This window comes from Ostrinia furnacalis, unplaced genomic scaffold (genome assembly GCF_004193835.3).
Source record: "Ostrinia furnacalis isolate ACB-3 unplaced genomic scaffold, ASM419383v2 OfSCF0922, whole genome shotgun sequence".
In the NCBI taxonomy this organism is placed as follows: domain Eukaryota; kingdom Metazoa; phylum Arthropoda; class Insecta; order Lepidoptera; family Crambidae; genus Ostrinia; species Ostrinia furnacalis.
Genome location: NW_021131161.1, coordinates 161340 through 182781, shown reverse-complemented (window position 1 = coordinate 182781; position 21442 = coordinate 161340). Strand labels below are relative to the sequence as shown.

Below are 21442 nucleotides of genomic sequence, written 5' to 3'. Positions count from 1 at the left end.
AGTTCCCTTTTAACTAGAAAACTAAATGACTTACTAACTTCTTTAGGTGACGACTTTAGTTTGTTCGTTTGACAATTAATTTCAGGAAAATGTTAAGGGCTGTCCAATTCCATCCAACATGATACTATTATTTATTTTTTACACACTTACTTCTTGTTTTCCATAACTACCTTCACGGAATTTCTTTGTTCGCTCGCTAGCGTTGGTTTGGCCATTTTTTTACACAAATATTTTCCTTGCAAATCGCATTTTCCGCATGAACACTGTCAAACTAGTGCTAGTAATTGATGAGTTGGATAATTGTTTTGACTTTTCAATCGTAACTTTCACACGGATTATGTTGATGTACGCATTTTATGATAATTGGACCTCACTTTCGTATGTATGTATGCTGTCAGTTTTGATTCCGGATTTTTTTATGTAATATCAAACTACAGTCAGCTTCGGTTGGGATTCAAAATTGTATAAACCTTCTTTTTAACTTATTCATACCCTAACCATTATATTTTCACAGCATCGCAATATTATAAGCAAAGGCAATCGCCGTGGAACGTTAGGTTTCATGCATATCATAGTTACATTATGATATCTGGCAATCGTATAATGTTTTATTAACTGAACCACATTCCGTAACAAAAATTAAACTACATTAAATACCTTTACTTTTCACCTGCTACAATTATTATGTATTCTAGCGTGTATAAGTAGGTATAGTAAACAGATATTATGTCGATGATCTAATAGCAATCCCAACTAATATTATAAATGCGAAAGTAACTCTGTCTGTCTGTCTGTCTGTCTGTCTGTCTGTCTGTCTGTCTGTCTGTTACGCTTTCCCGCTTAAACCTCGCAACCGATTTTGATGAAATTTGGCATAGAGATAGTTTGAGTCCTGGGAAAGAACATAGGATAGTTTTTATCCCGGTTTTTGAAACAGGGACGCGCGCGATAAAGTTTTTCTGTGACAGACAAAATTCCACGTGGGCGAAGCCGCGGGCGGAAAGCTAGTACCAATTATAATTTTCACTAAAACACCCAATTCATGCCTTAAATAATCTTTATTATACAATACATACATAAATACAAAAGGCTATGACTAACACATACCTAACAACATTTTACCTAAGCTTAAAATTAGGTATCATTTCTGTTTCCTTTAATATCACATTGTTGGTGCATGACCGCACTATGCTATCACATACATAGTTAATTCACTAAGTGTTTGGCGCACTGTTCTGGATTCACTACCTGAGGCTATTGATGTACTTCATGAGGTTGAAGACAACTATGACCCCCATGATGTCGGTATACCCCTCGTGGTTGGTGCTCGGTGATGAGTTGCATAAGTTCTGGCGGCAGTAGCAGAACCTGGAATAACATACAAATAGAATATTAATATTAGAATTTGTTTGCATTTTTCCATTGTTTTGTTTTTTTATTGAGAGTTAATTGAAAGTGTTACATCGACGCATTTTCAATTTTCTATACATTTTGATTTAAAAAAATTTGGTGTTTTCTTCTTATCAAAAATAACTAAAATTAAGTCACTGTCATTAATGAATGCCATATCATTTTAATAACAACAGCTGATACTTTACAAAAAAAGTGATATAAGTGCCTAGATGGTGGCTCTTCCTTTAAAGCTTTTTTGGATTTGCTATATTATTTAAATTTTAGAATTGTATTTATTTATTTGAGCTTTATACATACATAAGCTTGGTACTTAAGGCGAACTTAATTTAGACATCTTTTAGATGCTAAAATGTTTGCATTGAAGATTCAATTTCCTTTTAGTTGTATAAATATAAACGACTAATTACATAAATGTACAAGTAATCTTAATAAGTAATGATATAATCAAGTACCTAATTGATTAATGATTACACGTCTTTCATTAATAATGATATTACGAGTATATTGGTGAAATCGGATTTATTATTTACATTTATTTGATCGGTACTTTATTAAATTTCAATTAATAGCGCTGATTTTTACCGCAACTAGCTCACGTAATATTTTGTTTTGAAATAAAGTGTAGGGAAAAATTCTAATGAAAATATAAGTGCTTAAAACAGTTGCAGACTCCACCAGACACTCACCTACAGATACAGATTTTCTTAGGAAAAATGTCATAAAAGTGTTGAACGAATTTTCGAAATCGTCATTTGACAATGACGGAAAAAGAGTAAAAATGAGCTTACTCAATATTCAATACTCCCGAACTCTTTCTCGGAATCTCTTTCTATTTTATGCACATGACGACCGCTCCGCTAGACATCACTAGTTCATTTCTCTTTAGCGGTGGAAAACGGACTTAAAAGATATTTTAAATGAATTCTAATAACGTCATCGTCGTCGTCGTTTCAGCCGAATGATGTCCATTGCTTGACAAAAGCATCCCCAAAGAATTTCCACAAATACCGGTCCTACGCCGCTCGCATCCAGGCACCTCCCGCGACCTTATGTCAATAACGTCATATTCGGTTGAATTACCTATTATGTGACGTGGTCCTCTCGCCCTTGTCGTCGATATCTTGGCAGCCCTCCACGTAGGGCTCAAGGATCTCCATCTTGGGAATCCATTTCCCATTTACAAAGTCGTAGTGCTCATTCTTCTGGGACGCGCAGTCGCGGAGGACCCCCGTAACTTTTACTGGAAAGAGAGAAAACACTTATTAATATAGATTTCTTTTATTGTTTTCTGAACAACCCAATGTTATTTCTGACGGTTTTTGCAATTTACTACTACGAGTATAAGTAATTCTATTTTCCTTTAAAATCCTCTTTTTTCCGTCAAAATAAAAAATATCATAAACAAAAATTTATCTGTATAATATCTTCAGCTTGTTACTGTGGCTTACGTACCTACTTGTACAATTTAGGCAGCCGATTTTCGTGTAATACTTACCAAGTTTGGAAATGAAAATGTTATAATGTATCCAAATAAAATTCCATAAGAGATCCAGGTGGAGTCTTGCTTGGCGAGAAGGGGCAGTCCACTATGAACCTCTCGGAGTAGTCGAAGTGCACGCACAGGTTCATAATCGTGTTGGAGATACCTATACTATCACAGTAGGTAGCTCACCTCCTCCAATGAGGTCCAGGTGGAAGGCTTGCTTCATGCACATGGTGGAGAAGGGGCAGTCCACTATGAACCTCTCGGAGTAGTCGAAGTGCACGCACAGGTTCTTGGTCGTGTTGTAGTACTGGCCCGGCAGCGGGTTGATCAGGCATTGGTAGCATTGCAGGCATGATACTCCTGAAAAACACATTCATATTGTTATTGTTATATGATGTTATGTGTCTTAACATCGATGAAAGAGTGAAGGAATCGAAAACATGTTTTATCGTGCAACAGCATTGCTAATGGAGTCAAGGAATCGAAATATTATGAGGCCTTCTTTTCTTCAGGCAAGGTTTAACTATAAAATGGGTTTAAATTTTCTATGTTAATGTGAATATTATGTTTAGAGGAACTTATCTTTGTATTCTTGGATATTGATTTATTAACGGTATTTTTTACTGTTCATAGTCACGCTTTTGACTTTTCTCACAATAGTAAGGATCCATCACACAAAATGATTATGTCCGCTGTTATTTGTTGCCTTAGTCTAGACGTCTAGACCAGACGTCCTTCGTGCCGATCATGAACTTTAAAACATTCGCCTAATGAAATGCATGCCGCTTTTACTTAAAAGCCTCTCTTTTACTTAAATTAATAAGAGAGACCGAGCCAGAGGCTTGACCATATCTTTCGTATTTTTCCAGCACCTGGCTAGATTATTGTATTTTTAATCTTAACCACTTTAGTAATAGGTACCTAATAGGAAGATAAATATTGTATGCCAGGAAATACCTGTAAATTACATTTACAACATTATGACACAGTAATTATTCAGGTTTACTCACAATTACTGCTAATAGGTACGTTATATTGCAAAATGTTACTGTCGTTCTAACTGTTTATACTCGCATTAAGTCACTTAATAGTTATTGGCAATGCTGCGTAAATGCTTGTCATTAATTTTCCTCTTATGAGATTTCAAATCAAAGTTATTTTATTGGAATAATACCGTCCATAATGTATACAGCATAGACCAGGTGTCAAGGCGGTGGCTATTTGCTGACGAATTAGCGTCCTGCAAAGTGCTAACCGTATGCAGTATGCTCAGAGCAAACAAAGTAACTCGCAGTTACGACATTGCACTGTGAGTCTGTGAGTCATGGGGTCCGAACCGTTGCCCTCAGTGGACCCGCCTTTAAATGGCAACCTTGAGACGACCGTCTACCCTGTAATGTCAGCCCCGCCTGGCACGCAGCGCAAATAAAACAAAATTGCAAGAATGACCAACTATTACGCGGTGAAAGATGAACCGCACACAGATGAATTAAAAATACTTGGGTGCATCATGCACTCTCATGAACACAGCGAACATTATTGTAGAGCTTCAAGACCCAGTTACTGTATTGCTTTTGTTTGACTATGTAATAACAATGTATGAATATTAACACAAATAAATAATAACACATATAACAAAAAGAAATACATTTTAAACGCTTGATTGATTAGATCAAATATTACTTAAAACTTAGATTGAACAATGGTCGTTGGTGGTTAAATTGTCCAACCAGCATAATACACCTTAGTATGATTGTAAATCAAATACTTTCCCCTTTACGCACAATGACACGAGATATTGACATTGTTTATAGGCAATAAGTTATCAAATTCTTGTTAACAGTTCTATTAATTACATCGCCATAGGTCACGGAACCGATGCCCTGGTCAAGTCATTGACCCTGTAGAACACATGTTGAACATAGATACTGTCAGCACTTTAAATGTATAATTAGTTAATTTGCACATGCGTAGAGCGAGCATGTGTAACAAATGAACTAATAGTAGCGATAGTTTTATTAATCGGATCCTCTGTTTGATGAGTGTATCACTCAACAGTTTCTTGAAAAAACAAAGGAACTCGGATATGTCACTATTTATTTTTTAATACAGATCAATGTCCTTTGCAATGCCTACTATAATACACGTTGTCCGTATGAATCACAGCAAGTTCTGCTAACTCCCACGCCGGTTCATATTACGCATGCGCCGACGAATGATCGCTCTTGGATTCAAACCTTGTCCCCTTTGACTGAGTGGCTAATAATAGTGTTAGCATTGTGAAGTCCATTCAATTCCGGTCGATTATTGTTTGTCACAGAGCTGTAGTATGCTAGTTACACGTAACTACTAACTGACATAATTAAGTAATTGCCATTGTAATAACTATATTTTATTTTACTTTGCGGCGCCGATTTAAACAAGTGCCATTTAAAAAGTAGGTTAACACTTAAATAATTTGAATTTTTTAAGATTTGTAAACTCCGTTGCGATAAATAGGTTGTAGGTTTCATTACATGATATATGAGCATGTCTATTGTAAATCTAGTTGGCAATGTTTTCTTCAAATGGAAAGTCAATAAATACACCGAAAAGAATTAGAATGTTGTTCGTGTGCTATGCATTTTCTGTTCTCATAGTTCATTGCTCCGGCATTGCAGACGAATATTACGATGACCACAACCTCGAAGACGTCCCGATATCTTTAAACAACGTGTCCGATTCGCGCAGACTTGGAGATGATAACTTACAGAACACTACATTAGAACAAAATTATACTTTAAGAGCTAAGAAACAAGAAGACAACTATGAAAGTGACGATGAATTCAAAATATTTGTCGGTAACCAAAATTATGACGCATACAAAAAAGAAAAAAATAAACTTAAATCGCAACTCACTACCGTCAAAGTCTCTACAATTCCACGCCGTTTATCGTACAAAATAGATCCTAAAGATAAGACTCCGTCAGAACTTCATTTCTTAAGCGATTATGAGTATGTTTATGAGGATGATAATGAACACCAATCGCTAAAAGATACCCAAAAGCCGTCAACCACCACAGAGACCATAAATAATACTGAAGAAAACAAGACCAAAGTGTTTCTCACAGATTTCTACAATTTAGAACCAGCTGCTGTTATCCCGGAATTAAATCAAACTTTTTTACCAAACAAGAATATGTGGTATGTACCTGAAAAATACCCTTGTTGGCAATTACCTATTCTATACGGAGAATTAGGCAGGAGAAAGAAAACTTCAAATATATTTCTAGTCAAAGGTGGAGACTTAAAAAATGTTAACATACCGGATAAAGACAAGCTGCGTAAATATATGCTTAAACCCGATGTGCCTACTGTATCGTCTCTCAATAAATGGTGCAGCGTAGAACCATGCTATGGTGATCATACACTTTGCCTTTTCACTGAAAATCATGTTTCAAAAGTATGTGACGAAAATTATCGTGTACATAAACCTACCATACTAGAGCATATCGCTATAGTCAATACAGTCAACGCTATGAGAAATCGTATAGCTAATGGAGCTGCAGATGAATATCCACAATTGCCGGCCGCAAAGAATATGAAACAAATAATATATGACTATGACCTAGAGAAGATGGCTGCAGCCTGGCTTCGCCAGTGCCTGCCCGGTCCGCCTCCATGTTCTGCTTTGGACGAGCGCTACGTATCGCAACTCGAATGTACGAAATACGCAGACGAATGCTGCGTTAACTCATATAAAATCGACCCAACATCTAAATGGTAAAAAAATATGTTTATCTTTCATAATTTAATCATTCTAAAATCTATAATAGAGTTGTTTCCTGGGTCAAATAGCAAGAGTTTTAATTAGTCCGTCAGTTAACTTATCAAAAAATACTCTACACGTATTTTTCACTTTTTCAAACTAATGAAAATTTAAAGAGATAAAGCCCGTGCCGATATGAAGAGGCCCGTGACGTCAATGAGTGCATAAAAGTGCCGCACTTTGTGACGTCGCGCGGAACTTCAACGCACCATAACTATGTAATTATTTGTTAGATTGACAAATAAAAATATATGTGTCCAATATTTTTTGATATTAACATGACGGAATAAAAAAATTTTTTTAGGAAACTAGCCTATTGTTATTACAACTTGTTTTTTTATTATTTCAGCATACCTAAAGATGAGTGCTTCGTTTCGGCTGTAACTGGGTGTATTTATGCTTGGTTTCTGAGCGCTGGAAATAAATTAAGTGAAAAAGACATAGAATGTGGACATATAGAACCCTCGACATATAACACAGTTCAATTAATCTGGGCCGATAGCAATAAAATTGGTTGCGCGTATGGGGAAAGACCTAATGGTGATATCAGAGTAGTGTGTGACTTCGCACCGGGTGCTCCATATTTCTTGACTACAAAATATTATTGTGGATTTATCTTGCACCGTGATATAACAGATATTGTGGGTGCTGATGACGACTCCGATCTTACAGATTTGACATTTTTATCTTCTTTGGGACTTGATATACATAGCGTAACTCATGAACACCCAAAACAAAATTCACGCGTATTCGACGTTGCACCTAAACACCCAAGAAAATCCTGGAGCTTGGATAGTTTACAGAATCTATACTCAGATTTGAATTTGAGAGAAGTTTTGAATGATTATTCTAGTGGCACAAGAGGATCGATAGCAAAACTTGTGACAAGGTACAGATTTTTTGAAGAAAGCCAATCAAGGTGTGACACTGATGAGCCCGTGTACGTCGCGGGGAATCCAGGGTCGTTGTGTATTGAAAAAGGCAGAAGATTTCGCGCTCTATGCTATGACTTCCGAGATCCCACGCCTGGGTATAGACTAGTCGCTGTCGTTGCACCAGCCGCATTGTTTTCTTTAATTCTGTACGACCTGTTTAGCGGTGTGGTAAGACAGACCAACTACTGACCGTGAAAATGTAATTAAGGTCATGCACGAGTTTATTATTCTTTTGCCCAGTAATAAATGTCAAGATCTTGAGTTGTAGAGTTTATTTACGCTAATATAATTTTATTGTTCTTCTTGTCAATATTACGAGTATTATTAGGTTCTTTGAATCCTCACATTTTCTCTAATTTGTTGCTTCATAAATTGTTGTGCAGCCGCGCCTATTTCCAAGGTGAAGTGACGCCCTTGATAGTTTTTGAAAGCCTAAATTGTATCGGCCGTATTTTTGCGTAAGTGAAACTAATAATTTGTCATAGCTCGTCTATCTACAAATAATAAGGAAAATGTTTGTTTTTAGAAAAATTACGGAAGTGTAGTTCGGTACAATGTAGACTCAGAAAACCGCCTAACCTGGTGCATACATAGTTGTGGGATAAAGTCACGATGGGGACAATGTTTTATGTACACGCGCATTTATATCGGAGTCATGGACGTTTAGATGTGTATTCAGTATTAAAACGCTTTTATGTTTTTAACTATTTCATTTTTGCCTATTTCAGACGTTTATTCGTCACTTAATCGCCATTGCAAGGCAAGCTTCGCTTAGTTTGGAGCTAGACAATTATTTAATTGATAGATCATCAAAATAATATACCTACCTAAGTTTGGCTAAGAGATTTGGCTAAAAAATGACCATCACAATGAAATTTCCCTTTGATTATTGTTATCGCAAGCAAAGTAGATAACGATTACGCTAGCAGATACCAACCAGACAAAATAATGTAAATGTTTTTTTCTGTCATTCTAGTTTGTTCACATTTCGTAACCGGTTTGGTGTGTCATTTTGTATAAGTTATGCGAAAACATACGTTTATGTAGATACTTCAGTTGACTAAGTTAAACATGGCGAACGTGTGTTTTGATACGGTGGCCATGTGCACGCCTAGGATATTGAGAAATCGGTTTAAGGATAAATTAAACAGTGGTATTCCAAATCCGCCTGGTAAATTCCATCCATTGGATCTGAAACGAGTGGACGACGACCGATACCTCATGAGAACGATTGCTCACGCCGGCAACAGCACGCAGCATGCAGTGGATCTCCTTTGGGATATCCTCGTGTGGAGGGCCACCGTCGGAGCAAGTGACATCAATGAAAGCAACATCAGGATGGACTACGTAAACGAGGGCTCAATATTTCCACATGGAAGGGACATCGATGGATGCCTCATACTGGTATTTAAATCCAAACTATATAGCAAAACTAAGAAGGACTTGAACGAAGTAAAAAAAATCCTAATTTACTGGTTGGATCGGATCGAAAGGGAAGAAAATGGCAACAAAATAAGTCTATTTTGTGATATGTCAGACTGTAGCAATAGTGATTTTGATATGCAGTTAAGCAACTTTACAAAGATGTTGTTTCAAAAGTACTATCCATTCCTTTTAAATTATTTAATTATATACGAAATGCCGTGGGCTCTGTCAGCAACATTTAAAATGATCAAGTCAGTTCTACCACCTAGAATAGCTTCACGTATGAAGTTTGTTACGAAGAATAATATTGCTAAAATTGTACAATTAGACCATGCATTACAATCATGGGGTGGAAGAGATGATTACAAGTTTGAATTTAAACCTGAGAACAAAAATGAACTGACAAAACCTTCAAATGTAAGAGTAAATAGTAATATGTATCCGACAAAAGAAATGATTCATCTAAAACCCACAAATTCAGTCATTTTCAGAGGAGAGAATAACAAATTAGTATTGTCAATTCATTTGACGCTGGCTAATAAACACGAATCACCAATTGTCTTTGAAATTAGGAGTACTTCAGAGGTTATAAGTGTGAGTCCTATATTTGGAGGTTTAGATATAGGACAATCAAAATCTGTTGTAATGGTTGTGCAAGATTTCAATTCACCGACCTTAAACGCCTTGACAATGGAGAAAATCATCGTCATTGGACTAGAAACACCGAGCAGTTCGGTAACCAAAGAAGAGATACACGATATTTGGCTCAAAAACCCTAAATATAAAGTGCACGAATATACATTCACAAGTATTATAGGTGAAATTCAAGATGAGAGTGGTGTTATTTCAAATTCCTTAAATGATATTCGTGCAAACAATCGGGACCTCCAGAATCAACTAAAAACTTTGAAATTTTATCAACTTTTCACAATGATTGTTGTTGTCATTGTGGCATTTGGCATATGGCTTGAACATGTTCGATACTAAGTGCAGTATACTGTCTACTCTAGGCCTAGTGATTATGCAGTGTCCATAATGTATGAAATTGAAATGAATGTGAGAGTTTAATTGAAGACCGATTTCTTACGTGAACTAATTCGAGCGAGCACTTCCCGTCCGCATTCCTGCATGGACTTCGGAATATCCGAGTTTTACATGCAATTAGTCTTTTACTGGCTGTAATGCTTACAATAATTAAAAAGCAAAATTGAGCTTTATTACAAACCTGAAGTGTATAAGGTTGATACGGCTAAAATCAACGCCAGGACGCATTCTTGGACGGAGATCATTGTCGTTGCAGTCAACGCTTTCGTCTTTTAAAGCTTCTGGATGAAGTTGATGGCACTGGATTCGTTAATCTGTGAACAATGTAATTCAGATATGAATGATAAGATATGGCCTCTGATATTATTGTCCAAGCTAAAAACTTGACGGCTGTACTCTTCAGTATCTTAGTTATAGGTCGAAGTTAGTTGTTAAGTTTGGGGTTAGTAATAAATAAATATTGTTAAAACCATTAATTTATATACAGCATGTACATTTATCGAGACTGATTTACTTAAGATGTAAAATATCCATAAAAATAGGCATTTTAAGTTCCTTATTAAATGTTCGCAATAATACAGCTGTTTTTGATTTACCTAAAATAACATTATCATCAAAATATCAATGATATACCATATTTGCAGATAAGTTCATACGTGATTTACTGATATATGTTTACTAAGGCGATTACGTCAAACAAACAAATACTTGTCAAATAGGAAACAAATTAACAATTATGTAATCAACAAACAATAATGTATTGAAATTTAACTTTCACATAAATACAATGTATTGTGTTTTAAAGTAGCTTGACGTCATGCTCTTACTTAATTCAAGTTAACTTTGATAGAGTTTATTAATTTGATGATGTTTACATTTCTCAACACAACTTAGAGGAGCTAGTCGTGTTGTGGAAATAGCAAATATGGAGTAAATCGTACAGAAATAGCCATATTGTAATTGGTGCAGCAACACGTGTAGTGGCGCGGCGCGGGCGCAGCGTCACAGATTATAACAGCGTGCAGAACTGGCGCAGAACGTTTCAAGGTCCCGACCTCCTTGACGGCGGCCTTTCCCCTGGCATTTGGTTAGCCAAATAATCTATATACAATGCATCGCATCGGTAACTAATTGCTAATTTTAAGCCTTTGCACTTGGACCCGGTTGCGTGGATCTTGTTTCTTAATAATAAACAGTCTTCCGGAAATACTGTATATTCCCGATTTCAAAAGTAGCCTGTAGTGATTAGTGAATATAAGTAACTTTAAAGCATTATAAAAGTTACCTAAATCCACTAGTTACTCTGATTAATCTGGGAACTATGACACACCCGAATCAGGAATCCTGGTACTGATATCTCTATCAAGTTACACGCTCTCAATCCCATAAATGATAATATGAGTGAGTATGAGTCATTGTCACTCATTTTTGACTTGCCCAAAAACTCGAAGAAGTACCTACACGAAGTTTCACATTTTACAGATAATGCAACGAGTCTGAAATTCGAAAACAGTTTCGAGAGAGCTCAAGCATCGATTTTAACAGCGATATTATTTTTCGAAAACTCGTTGGGCAAAAATCCAAGTGGATATTGCGACTCTACTCTACATAATGGACCGGCAGCATTGAACATTAACCAGCCCGTTGGTTTTCGGTTGCCGACTGGTTTTCGTTATGGCCCAACTGATTTGCAAAATGCCCATACAAAAAGGTTGCACACGTTCGACAAAAGCGCATACAAAATGTCACAAAATGCATACTTACCTACTTGTGTAAGAATTTATTTATTTTAGTCTTTACTTTTCTTGCTTATTCATTGTGTAAATTGCCAAAAATGTATGTTTTTCATATGAACGCGCGAATTCTGAAACTAAACGACACTAAACGTTACAAAACGCTAGTAACAAATTATGCAATTGTGTTCTCTAAAACGCAGTCTGCATTATTAATCTAAGTCTTAATAGCTGATAATAATATCTTTTTCAACTTCAATAAAAACTCATGAAACTCATTTATTTATGCAATTAGGCTTTTAAAAAGCACTTTTACACACCCCAGTATTAACCATACCACTGCTTCAGGACAATAAATGGGTCAGTGATAAAAAGAAGCAGCGCAAGAAACTCAGTCACTATTGTCAGTCTCTTTTTCAATTAATAATCTTTAAATGTTTCTATCTGCTGCCGCTTTTTAGTTAAAGAACCGGATATCTAGTTACTGGCCTTGTACTAACGTGTTATGTTACACAAAGTCCAAGCTACTCATACATTACATAACCGTAACCCAAAAAAAAAACACTTGCATTTTCATTAACGAATTGACGTTTCTTCTTCAAACCGTTTATATTTTATCAGAAAGCCATGTTCCTACATGAATAAAAGCGTGGTGTTCTAGTGACTGATATAACATGATATTTAAAGAGTATCTAAATAAACAAGTATGTAGTTATATTTAACCTGCAATCTTGGGTCAAGTTAAGCCATAAATAATATCTCAATATCTATTCAAACAGAGCAGGGATTTCCAAACCGTTTTGTTTTGGTTCATACAACACTAGTGTTCCGTGAAATATGGCCATTGCTAAACTGCATCTTAGTGGATAGAGTGCGTAATAACCAAATTGAATTTCGTACAATACCATGATTCCAGCAGAGTAAGAAAATTCGAAATAATTTGAATTAAATCAAACGAAACCACAGACACAGACAAAACGCAGATTTAGTGTAAAGTGCATTGAATTACGAAATAGTTTAGAAAATAAATAGAGCAAATATCTGCCGCACAATTTATAAACGCAGTAAGTAACACGTGAACAGTTTCGAGAAAAACGCGATCAAAGTTGAAATTTTATTTTGGGGTGTCTACAATTAGTTACGCAAATATTTGTAAAAAAAAATATATGGGCTTATAGAGCTAAACTCAAAGTTTAATTTGATATGAGGTTTTTGTATTTTAATTAATATTTTGTATTTAAAATTATTAAAAAACTGTTTATGTTATGGATTAACTTTTTCGTTCGATACTTACTACCCATGAATGCAGTATGATTGTTCCTTACTGCGTTTATCAGTAGTTTTCGTTACTTACGGTACATATGTTAAATGATTGATTTAAATTTTAGTTCTTACAACGTAATATATGCGCCGTATCTTTACAACTTACTGCATTTATGAGTGGGAGTGTGAATCAAAATAATTTATCAAAACTTTAAATGCGCAGTAATAATACAATTATACTGCGCTTATCATAAGCCAATAACGCTTTCATGTTGAGCTTTCCCAAATGACCAAGGGGTAAATGAAACAAGTATTACAAAATAATTGCTGAGATAGCTTGTTATTCAATCAAAAATTAAGATAAGGCACCCACTTTTAGATCTTAATATACCAATCTAATAAAATAAAGACTCGGTCGTTCGTTTCGNTTCATAGAGAGGTTGACATGAAAAAACGGTCATCGCTCTGCGATGTGCACCGGCGCTGTTCAGAACTTGGTCTCGGGATAAAGCCACTAGTCTCCAAAAAACGTCTTAAAACTTTCGAAACCCAGGACTGGCTTATGTGGAGCTGATGTGCGACAGCTCGCTGGCTGAGCCCTTCTTGCAACAGTGCAACGATTTGTGCTGCTTCTGTAGGTGTAGAATCCCAGGTAAAGTGTCAAAAGAAGCCGAGATGTGTATGGATCAACGTGTGAACTCAAAAATCCTAAAACACGTGCTTTTATAGGGGGTAAATAGGCCGCAACTCGCGACGTATCAAACAGTTGGTACATGTCTTTTTTCTTACTTCTTCACATCAGCCAGGATATCTTTTTAAATACTGGTGTGATTTAAATGAATTTGGTATCAATTTAAAGTTAAAAGTTTAATCTTTAAAATGGTGCTACTTTTTTTGTTACTAACAAATTGGTTAGTACACAAGATCGCGTGGAAACAACTTCATGTAAGTGATTCCATAGTTTTGCTCGCGAGTGTAGTTTTATCCACAACGAAGTTACAGGCAGTCGAAAATGGCCTGAATTGCTTCGAGAAAAGGATGGTACGGCCGTGCCGTTTTTTTGCTCGACTTGGTGGGGGCACTGCCGTGCCCCCAGATTAATTTGATGATGTTTACATTTCTCAATACAACTTAGAGGAGCTAGTCGTGTTGTGGAAATAGCAAATATGGAGTAAATCGTACAGAAATAGCCATATTGTAATTGGTGCAGCAACACGTGTAGTGGCGCGGCGCGGGCGCAGCGTCACAGATTATAACAGCGTGCAGAACTGGCGCAGAACGTTTCAAGGTCCCGACCTCCTTGGCGGCGGCCTTTCCCCTGGCATTTGGTTAGCCGAATAATCTATACAATGCATCGCATCGGTAACTAATTGCTAATTTTAAGCTTTTGCACTTGGACCCGGTTGCGTGGATCTTGTTTCTTAATAATAAACAGTCTTCCGGAAATACTGTATATTCCCGACTTCAAAAGTAGCCTGTAGTAATTAGTGAATATAAGTAACTTTAAAGCATTATAAAAGTTACCTACTCTGATTAATCTGGGAACTATGACACACCCGAATCAGGAATCCTGGTACTGATATCTCTATCAAGTTACACGCTCTCAATCCCATAAATGATAATATGAGTATGAGTCATTGTCACTCATTTTTGACTTGCCCAAAAACTCGAAGAAGTACCTACACGAAGTTTCACATTTTACAGATAATGCAACGAGTCTGAAATTCGGAAACAGTTTCGAGAGAGCTCAAGCATCGATTTTAACAGCGATATTATTTTTCGAAAACTCGTTGGGCAAAAATCCAAGTGGATATTGCGACTCTACTCTACATAATGGACCGGCAGCATTGAACATTAACCAGCCCGTTGGTTTTCGGTTGCCGACTGGTTTTCGTTATGGCCCAACTGATTTGCAAAATGCCCATACAAAAAGGTTGCACACGTTCGACAAAACCGCATACAAAATGTCACAAAATGCATACTTACCTACTTGTGTAAGAATTTATTTATTTTAGTCTTTACTTTTCTTGCTTATTCATTGTGTAAATTGCCAAAAATGTATGTTTTTCATATGAACGCGCGAATTCTGAAACTAAACGACACTAAACGTTACAAAACGCTAGTAACAAATTATGCAATTGTGCTCTCTAAAACGCAATCTGCATTATTAATCTAAGTCTTAATAGCTGATAATCGTCTAATGATTTAACTAATTGTGGAAGTGCATCAGAGCTGCACGTCATCTTTGTTTGATGTGTGCATCATATCTTTTTCAACTTCAATAAAAACTCATGAAACTCATTTATTTATGCAATTAGGCTTTTAAAAAGCACTTTTACACACCCCAGTATTAACCATACCACTGCTTCAGGACAATAAATGGGTCAGTGATAAAAAGAAGCAGCGCAAGAAACTCAGTCACTATTGTCAGCCTCTTTTTCAAGGGTTTCAATCACTTACCTACGCAATGTGCAACAAAATATCTTAATAATATTTAAATGTTTCTATCTGCTGCCGCTTTTTAGTTAAAGAACCGGATATCTAGTTACTGGCCTTGTACTAACGTGTTATGTTACACAAAGTCCAAGCTACTCATACATTACATAATCGTAACCCAAAAAAAAACACTTGCATTTTCATTAACGAATTGACGTTTCTTCTTCAAACCATTTATATTTTATCAGAAAGCCATGTTCCTACATGAATAAAAGCGTGGTGTTCTAGTGACTGATATAACATGATATTTAAAGAGTATCTAAATAAATAAAATAAATAAATCTTTGGACAATTTCACATAGCGCCAGCTAGCCCCAAAGTAAGCAACTTAATGCTTGTGTTATGGGTGCTAGCTTAACGGAAATACTACTTATATACTTTTTTTTTTAAATACATACATATTATACATAGTAACACCCAGACCCGTCACAGAAATTAAAATTCATCATTTCAATTTCTGCCCGGCCGGGAATCGAACCCGGGACCTCTCGGCATAGTAGTCCGCTCTGAACCACTACACCAAACGGCCGACAATATAAATAAACAAGTATGTAGTTATATTTAACCCGCAATCTTGGGTCAAGTTAAGCCATAAATAATATCTCAATATCTATTCAAACAGAGCAGGGATTTCCAAACCGTTTTGTTTTGGTTCATACAACACTAGTGTTCCGTGAAATATGGCCATTGCTAAACTGCATCTTAGTGGGTAGAGTGCGTAATAACCAAATTGAATTTCATACAATTTCATGATTCCAGCAGAGTATGAAAATCCGAAATAATTTGAATCAAATCAAACGAAACCACAGACACAGACAAAACGCAGATTTAGTGTAAAGTGCATTGAATTACGAAATAGTTTAGAAAATAAATAGAGCAAATATAAAACGTAATATTTATCCAAGAAATGAACGGTGATACATTTTTATTAATTAAATTTTGATTTATTTAGATTACATTTTTTAAACTAGAACTCGTAATTGACTTGTCTTTGCGATTCTTTAGGTTGACTGGTAAGAATACTGTATTACGTACCTACTGATATTGAGTCACCCAATAGTACTTTTTTAGCAAATTTAAATAAATAAATGAAACAAATATTATGATAAGTAGACCAAAGTCATCTCTATTTGGCGAAACTGTTTCTTTCTTCCTTCCAATTCCGTGCAATTGCAATATGTAAGAACATAACACTGAGTATTAAGTACCATCTCTTCGGAAATACTTTAAACTTGAGGTCACTAACAAAAAAGCCATCCAAAACGTTCGGCCTCCGCCGACGCAGTGCGTCTCTATAAAATCACACAATCATTCCAGTTTGGAGGTCTAACTTGATATGTTACGTCACGATCGCAGGTAACGTCCGCGCAAGGTCGTCGCGTGATCATTACCACCGAACTTCATTAGATGCAGGTTTATTTGGAACAGTTTGTTGGTACATAGTTTAAGATCCATGCGAGATGGATATAGCATAGTCAATAGGAATAGACTCTACCTAATCATATCTCCGATGGCTTATCCGTCTGCCCAGCCCGGGAAGTGCAGATCTAATCATTCTTTTGCCTCCTCTGATAAATTAGGAAGGGTCATGCTGCAGTGGAGAGTAATTGGCACGATGACGATGAATTTAACAACCTACATTAAGTAGGTCATCACATAAAGTGTTCACAATCACAACAAAGTCATGAAATAACATTTTAATAATGACAGAAGTTAGTTTAATATCAAATGTTTCAATAAAAGACACTAAATCATGAATTATGCAGATTGCAGTTCTATATTTTATTAAAACAAAATAAAAACTTGTCGGTTCTTATTGCGTCTTCGAGCAATGTGACTCAACATTCGATGAAAATCTTTGATTACGAACGAGTTTTGTGACGCATCGCATAATTTTTATTACCAAGATGCATTTAAAGTTGCGTGTTTTATGTCCACGCGCGATATTAAGAACATTGGCATGAAGTAACTAAAATGTAGAGTTTATTATATTCAGACATCAGTCAAATCTGCGTTAGCGTGTCTAGCACAAAACAATGCACACTAAAACTGCTTGCCACGCTTGACCTGTTCTGGTTACCTACAATATTGTTGTTTTGTGAAATTGTTGTGCAGATGTTGCTTTTCGTAGATTAATCGGCTTCCTGCAATATATTTTAGAGAAAATATTTGTTTTGCACTCTTTTAAACACATTATTTAGATGTCTGAGAAGTACAGTAATTTTCAGTTTATTTAGGGAAATTGTTACAAAATCAAAACTATGGTAAAACCTCTGAAAAAAAATTGTGAAACATCTTAAGTGGATGAAGTAGATGTGTGGATTTTCTACAACTATTGTTATAATGTAGAGAAACTTGGCCCACGGCTCACTTGTAATTTTAAGCCAGTAGACTGGTTTGACTCTGACTGACCTCCACATGAATTTTGAAAAACCTTTCTAAACATTGAGCAAGTTTAAATTTAAGTTGCTAACTCTTTTGTTTTCGTCGTATTCATTAAGTTGGTTTAATATTACAAACTGCTTAACTCATGTAGTTGGAAAAGTTGTAGAAAGATATCTATGGTGCATATCTTTTCTTAAAAGGTAACTTAAACCTTTGTTCTGTCTTCTATCATCCACCTTGCTTGCACTGGAGGGAACCTTAACTTCGAACTCCTCCTGTATTCTTCTGATTGGTTTCGTTGGGGGTCCAATGACAGTTTAATTTCCCCCGGGACAAACTTGACTGGTTGGGTTTTTATTGGCGGTCAAGCTATAGATCCTGGCTACACAAGAGTTGCAGCAGTGAGAACGCGTCGATTTTATATAAATAAGGCCGTTTGTGCAACTGCCTTTAAGGCATTTTACTTTATTATCGTTACGTTAAGTTTTAGTTGTGTCATCCATCATACTTTGCTGTAATTAAAACTATCGGATTAATTAAATCTGCTGTGTCGGTAATCAAATAAATAAGTACTTAGTTGATAATAATATAGATCTTTTTATTAGATAAATGTATATGTTCCTTTCTTAATCGCAAAGTAAAGTATACAACAATTTGTACTTGTGTAATGTTGGAAACTGCTACTGGAGAGTAGAGTTAGATAAGACATTTCTTAAAGAGTAATTGTATTATTAAATAGCCCAAATCTATAAGAACACAAAAATATTACTAAACGAATAAGTTTTTAAATGTACTTAATGCACGCAGAGCCATTAACAAGCTATTTAAACATTCGTCATATTTGAATTTGCTATGAAATGAAACAATATTTGAGCAGACATGTATGATTCAACATGTGTAACGAAACTTCATTAGCACCGAAGGTGTTAATTCATTTTAAACATGGAATCTCAAATTACACATGACTTCATAACCTTCGACCAAAGAGGATCTAAGTAAAATATACTATTGGAGGTTCATCTTCAAGGTTACGTCTAGCCGTAACGTTTGTTTTTTTTATATCGTCAACCGTCATCGACGTTTTATATTTTTGGGTACCTTGCGATCACTTAGGTTGAGTTGCACCACCTAACTTTGACCGATAACCGGTGATTTTTGTATGGAATTTGACAGATTTTTGACGTTTGTCAAAGTTAAAGTAAGATGGTGCAACCCAGCCTTAGAGCCGCTCCTTCGCTCTACCCTAGGATCGGCGCTATATTGTGGCATTATTATAATTTAATTTTCTCTAAATGGTGATTCAGCTACTGTTGTTTCCATAGTCACATTATTAACTCATACGTGTTGATTATTCTCTAATGCTGTATGAAAATTGAGAAATGTGTTTATTGAGATGAGCATCCCATTACTATCAAAAAGAATGGCATCATAAATACATACCCATAGAGATTATTAATTTCAATGTAGAGTTGTCTAGTATAGTTAATTTAGTTAATATCGATGAATGTGAGATCAATAAAATTCTTTATGAAGCATTAACGTGTACTAATATACACATATCTAATAAATTATACCTACTATTTTAAGATATCGTCATGTGCGATGTGCCCGGCTATTGACCTGATTAATCGTATAAGAAATGACGTCATGCATACTTCAGTGAGTGTAACGATGTTTGTAAACAATATCAAAAATACTTTATTAGTGATCATTTAATAAGTTGATTTGATTTGGTTTGTTATACATTACACGATCGCTCAAAATGTGTATTATGCGTTCATATTGAAAATCTTTACGGTAAAGGCGTTTGAAGAAACTTTTTCTTTCATCTGGTTAAATATTAAATATCTTCATGCATCGACAATTATGCAAAACTGTTGTAAGCCTGTTGAATATGTAAGGAAGGCTACTAATGAGCGTCTTATTATTTTTATCTACCATCTACATTTAATTCATTCTAATTACCACCCGGCAGGTGGCAAAAAGTATGATCTCAAAGTTACCTCACCCTCGCTGGTATTTNTGGTATATAAAAATAACAAAATCCTGTTTATCAGTGAAACATCCTGTGGAATCCTCAATTGTTATTACCTTAACATCTAACGATTGTTCACTTCGTTATAATCGGTTATCACAATATCACAGAAAATTGCACCTTATCACAATGATATATGTTTACAATATGCACTGGCAGCGAGTAAAACGCACGTGTTTGAAGGAATGGCACTGGTCGAGAGATATGCGCGTGCGGCTTGTTGCGGAGTCAACAAACAACTGTTCGCCAAAGGCCGGTTTGTTTTCTCGCAAGGACTTTTCTCATAGAACGTAACTTAGGGCGTAACACTTGTGCAACGCGAAATGAAGAAATGATCGCATTTAACTAAGCTGCTATGAATAATAATATGATTTATGTCAACTTGAGATAATAACAGGCACTTCAGCCATTCAGAAACGATCTTAAAGGGGAAATAACATTTAAAGGTTGCCGATCGTTATATTATTATGTCTCTACTTTAACTATGTTTTTCCGGTGGCAGCAACGACATAAACATAATCATGACAAAACTGCATCGTCATTATTTCTTGGTGATGTCAATCCTACTGAAATATGCTGCACCATCTAGAGATTCCACTAACGGGACTACACCCACTCGGACCCACCGCTGCAACTCCTATGTAGCCAGGATCAGATACAGCTTGAACGCCAATAACAACCCAACCAGCGAAGGTCAAGTTATGATCATTTGACCCACAACGAAATTATTTGGAATCGAAGAATATCGGAGTTCGAAGTTAAGATTCGACTTTTTTCGACATTCTACTCGATAGTGTCCATAATCCTATCGAGATTCTGATTCTAGCACCAACCAATGATTGAATCGAGCTGCAGTTTTGTGATCCATGAGCTTTTCAGTCGTAGATCTTCTAAGAACTTTTTCATGAGTTTCACCATTTTGAGATTTAATGTTGGTCTACCCTAGGTTCTGAATTTAGTGTCACTTTTTCAATTTAAATATTTGCAAATATCAATATTTATGGACGTTAATTAAACATAACATGTACTCGTATGTAGATTTTTGTATTTGATTGTGATTAAACATGTTGACTTCATGAATATTTTATTGACAGTTTAAAGGTTACGAGCATTAGTAGGGTCTCGGATATTACCTATGTAAATATGTAATTATCCAATAATAGCGAATTATGTAGAAAATCTTATCTATCACTTTTGCTGTTGTGACTTTAAATAGTCATAAATCCTGAATGGGTCGACGCGATGACGGTGTCGAATACATGACGTCTCTTAAGCTGCAAAAAAGCATACTTACACGACTGCACAATGCTTTAGAAAAAACTTTGAAAGAATACTGAAAGGGATTTTATAGCCCCGACTCTATAACTTAAAGTCAAAAAATACAATATTGATTTGTTCTAAAGTTACGTGTTGGGAGTT

The 21442-nt window shown here is 35.7% G+C and overlaps 3 protein-coding genes across 5 annotated transcripts in view; 2 read left to right on the top strand and 1 right to left on the bottom strand.

Moving 5' to 3' along the window:
- LOC114350604 (rabankyrin-5) overlaps positions 1–21442 on the top strand; it is a 56704-nt gene that overhangs the window by 13277 nt on the left and 21985 nt on the right. The gene's annotated exons all lie outside the window — the stretch shown is intronic.
- Positions 1040–20333, bottom strand: LOC114350606 (uncharacterized). The gene is made up of 5 exons (XM_028301470.1): positions 20080–20333; positions 10293–10425; positions 3086–3259; positions 2494–2653; positions 1040–1368 (listed from the first exon to the last, which is right to left on the bottom strand). Exons 2-5 carry the CDS (start codon positions 10354–10356, stop codon positions 1245–1247), a joined length of 522 nt encoding a protein of 173 aa, XP_028157271.1. The 5' UTR covers positions 10357–10425; positions 20080–20333; the 3' UTR covers positions 1040–1244.
- Positions 5669–8477, top strand: LOC114350605 (uncharacterized). Its single transcript, XM_028301469.1, has 2 exons — positions 5669–6661; positions 7057–8477. The coding sequence occupies exons 1-2, from the start codon at positions 6078–6080 to the stop codon at positions 7829–7831; spliced, it is 1359 nt and encodes a 452-aa protein (XP_028157270.1). The 5' UTR covers positions 5669–6077; the 3' UTR covers positions 7832–8477.

Coding starts and splice junctions, on each gene's coding strand:
- LOC114350605 (XM_028301469.1), top strand. CDS start 6,078: ATGTGGTATGTACCTGAAAAATACCCTTGTTGGCAATTACCTATTCTA. Junction 6,662..7,056: donor ATCGACCCAACATCTAAATG/GTAAAAAAATAT, acceptor TTATTATTTCAG/CATACCTAAAGATGAGTGCT.
- LOC114350606 (XM_028301470.1), bottom strand. CDS start 10,356: ATGATCTCCGTCCAAGAATGCGTCCTGGCGTTGATTTTAGCCGTATCA. Junction 3,260..10,292: donor ATCAACCTTATACACTTCAG/GTTTGTAATAAA, acceptor TGTGTTTTTCAG/GAGTATCATGCCTGCAATGC. Junction 2,654..3,085: donor CCTGGACCTCATTGGAGGAG/GTGAGCTACCTA, acceptor CTCTCTTTCCAG/TAAAAGTTACGGGGGTCCTC.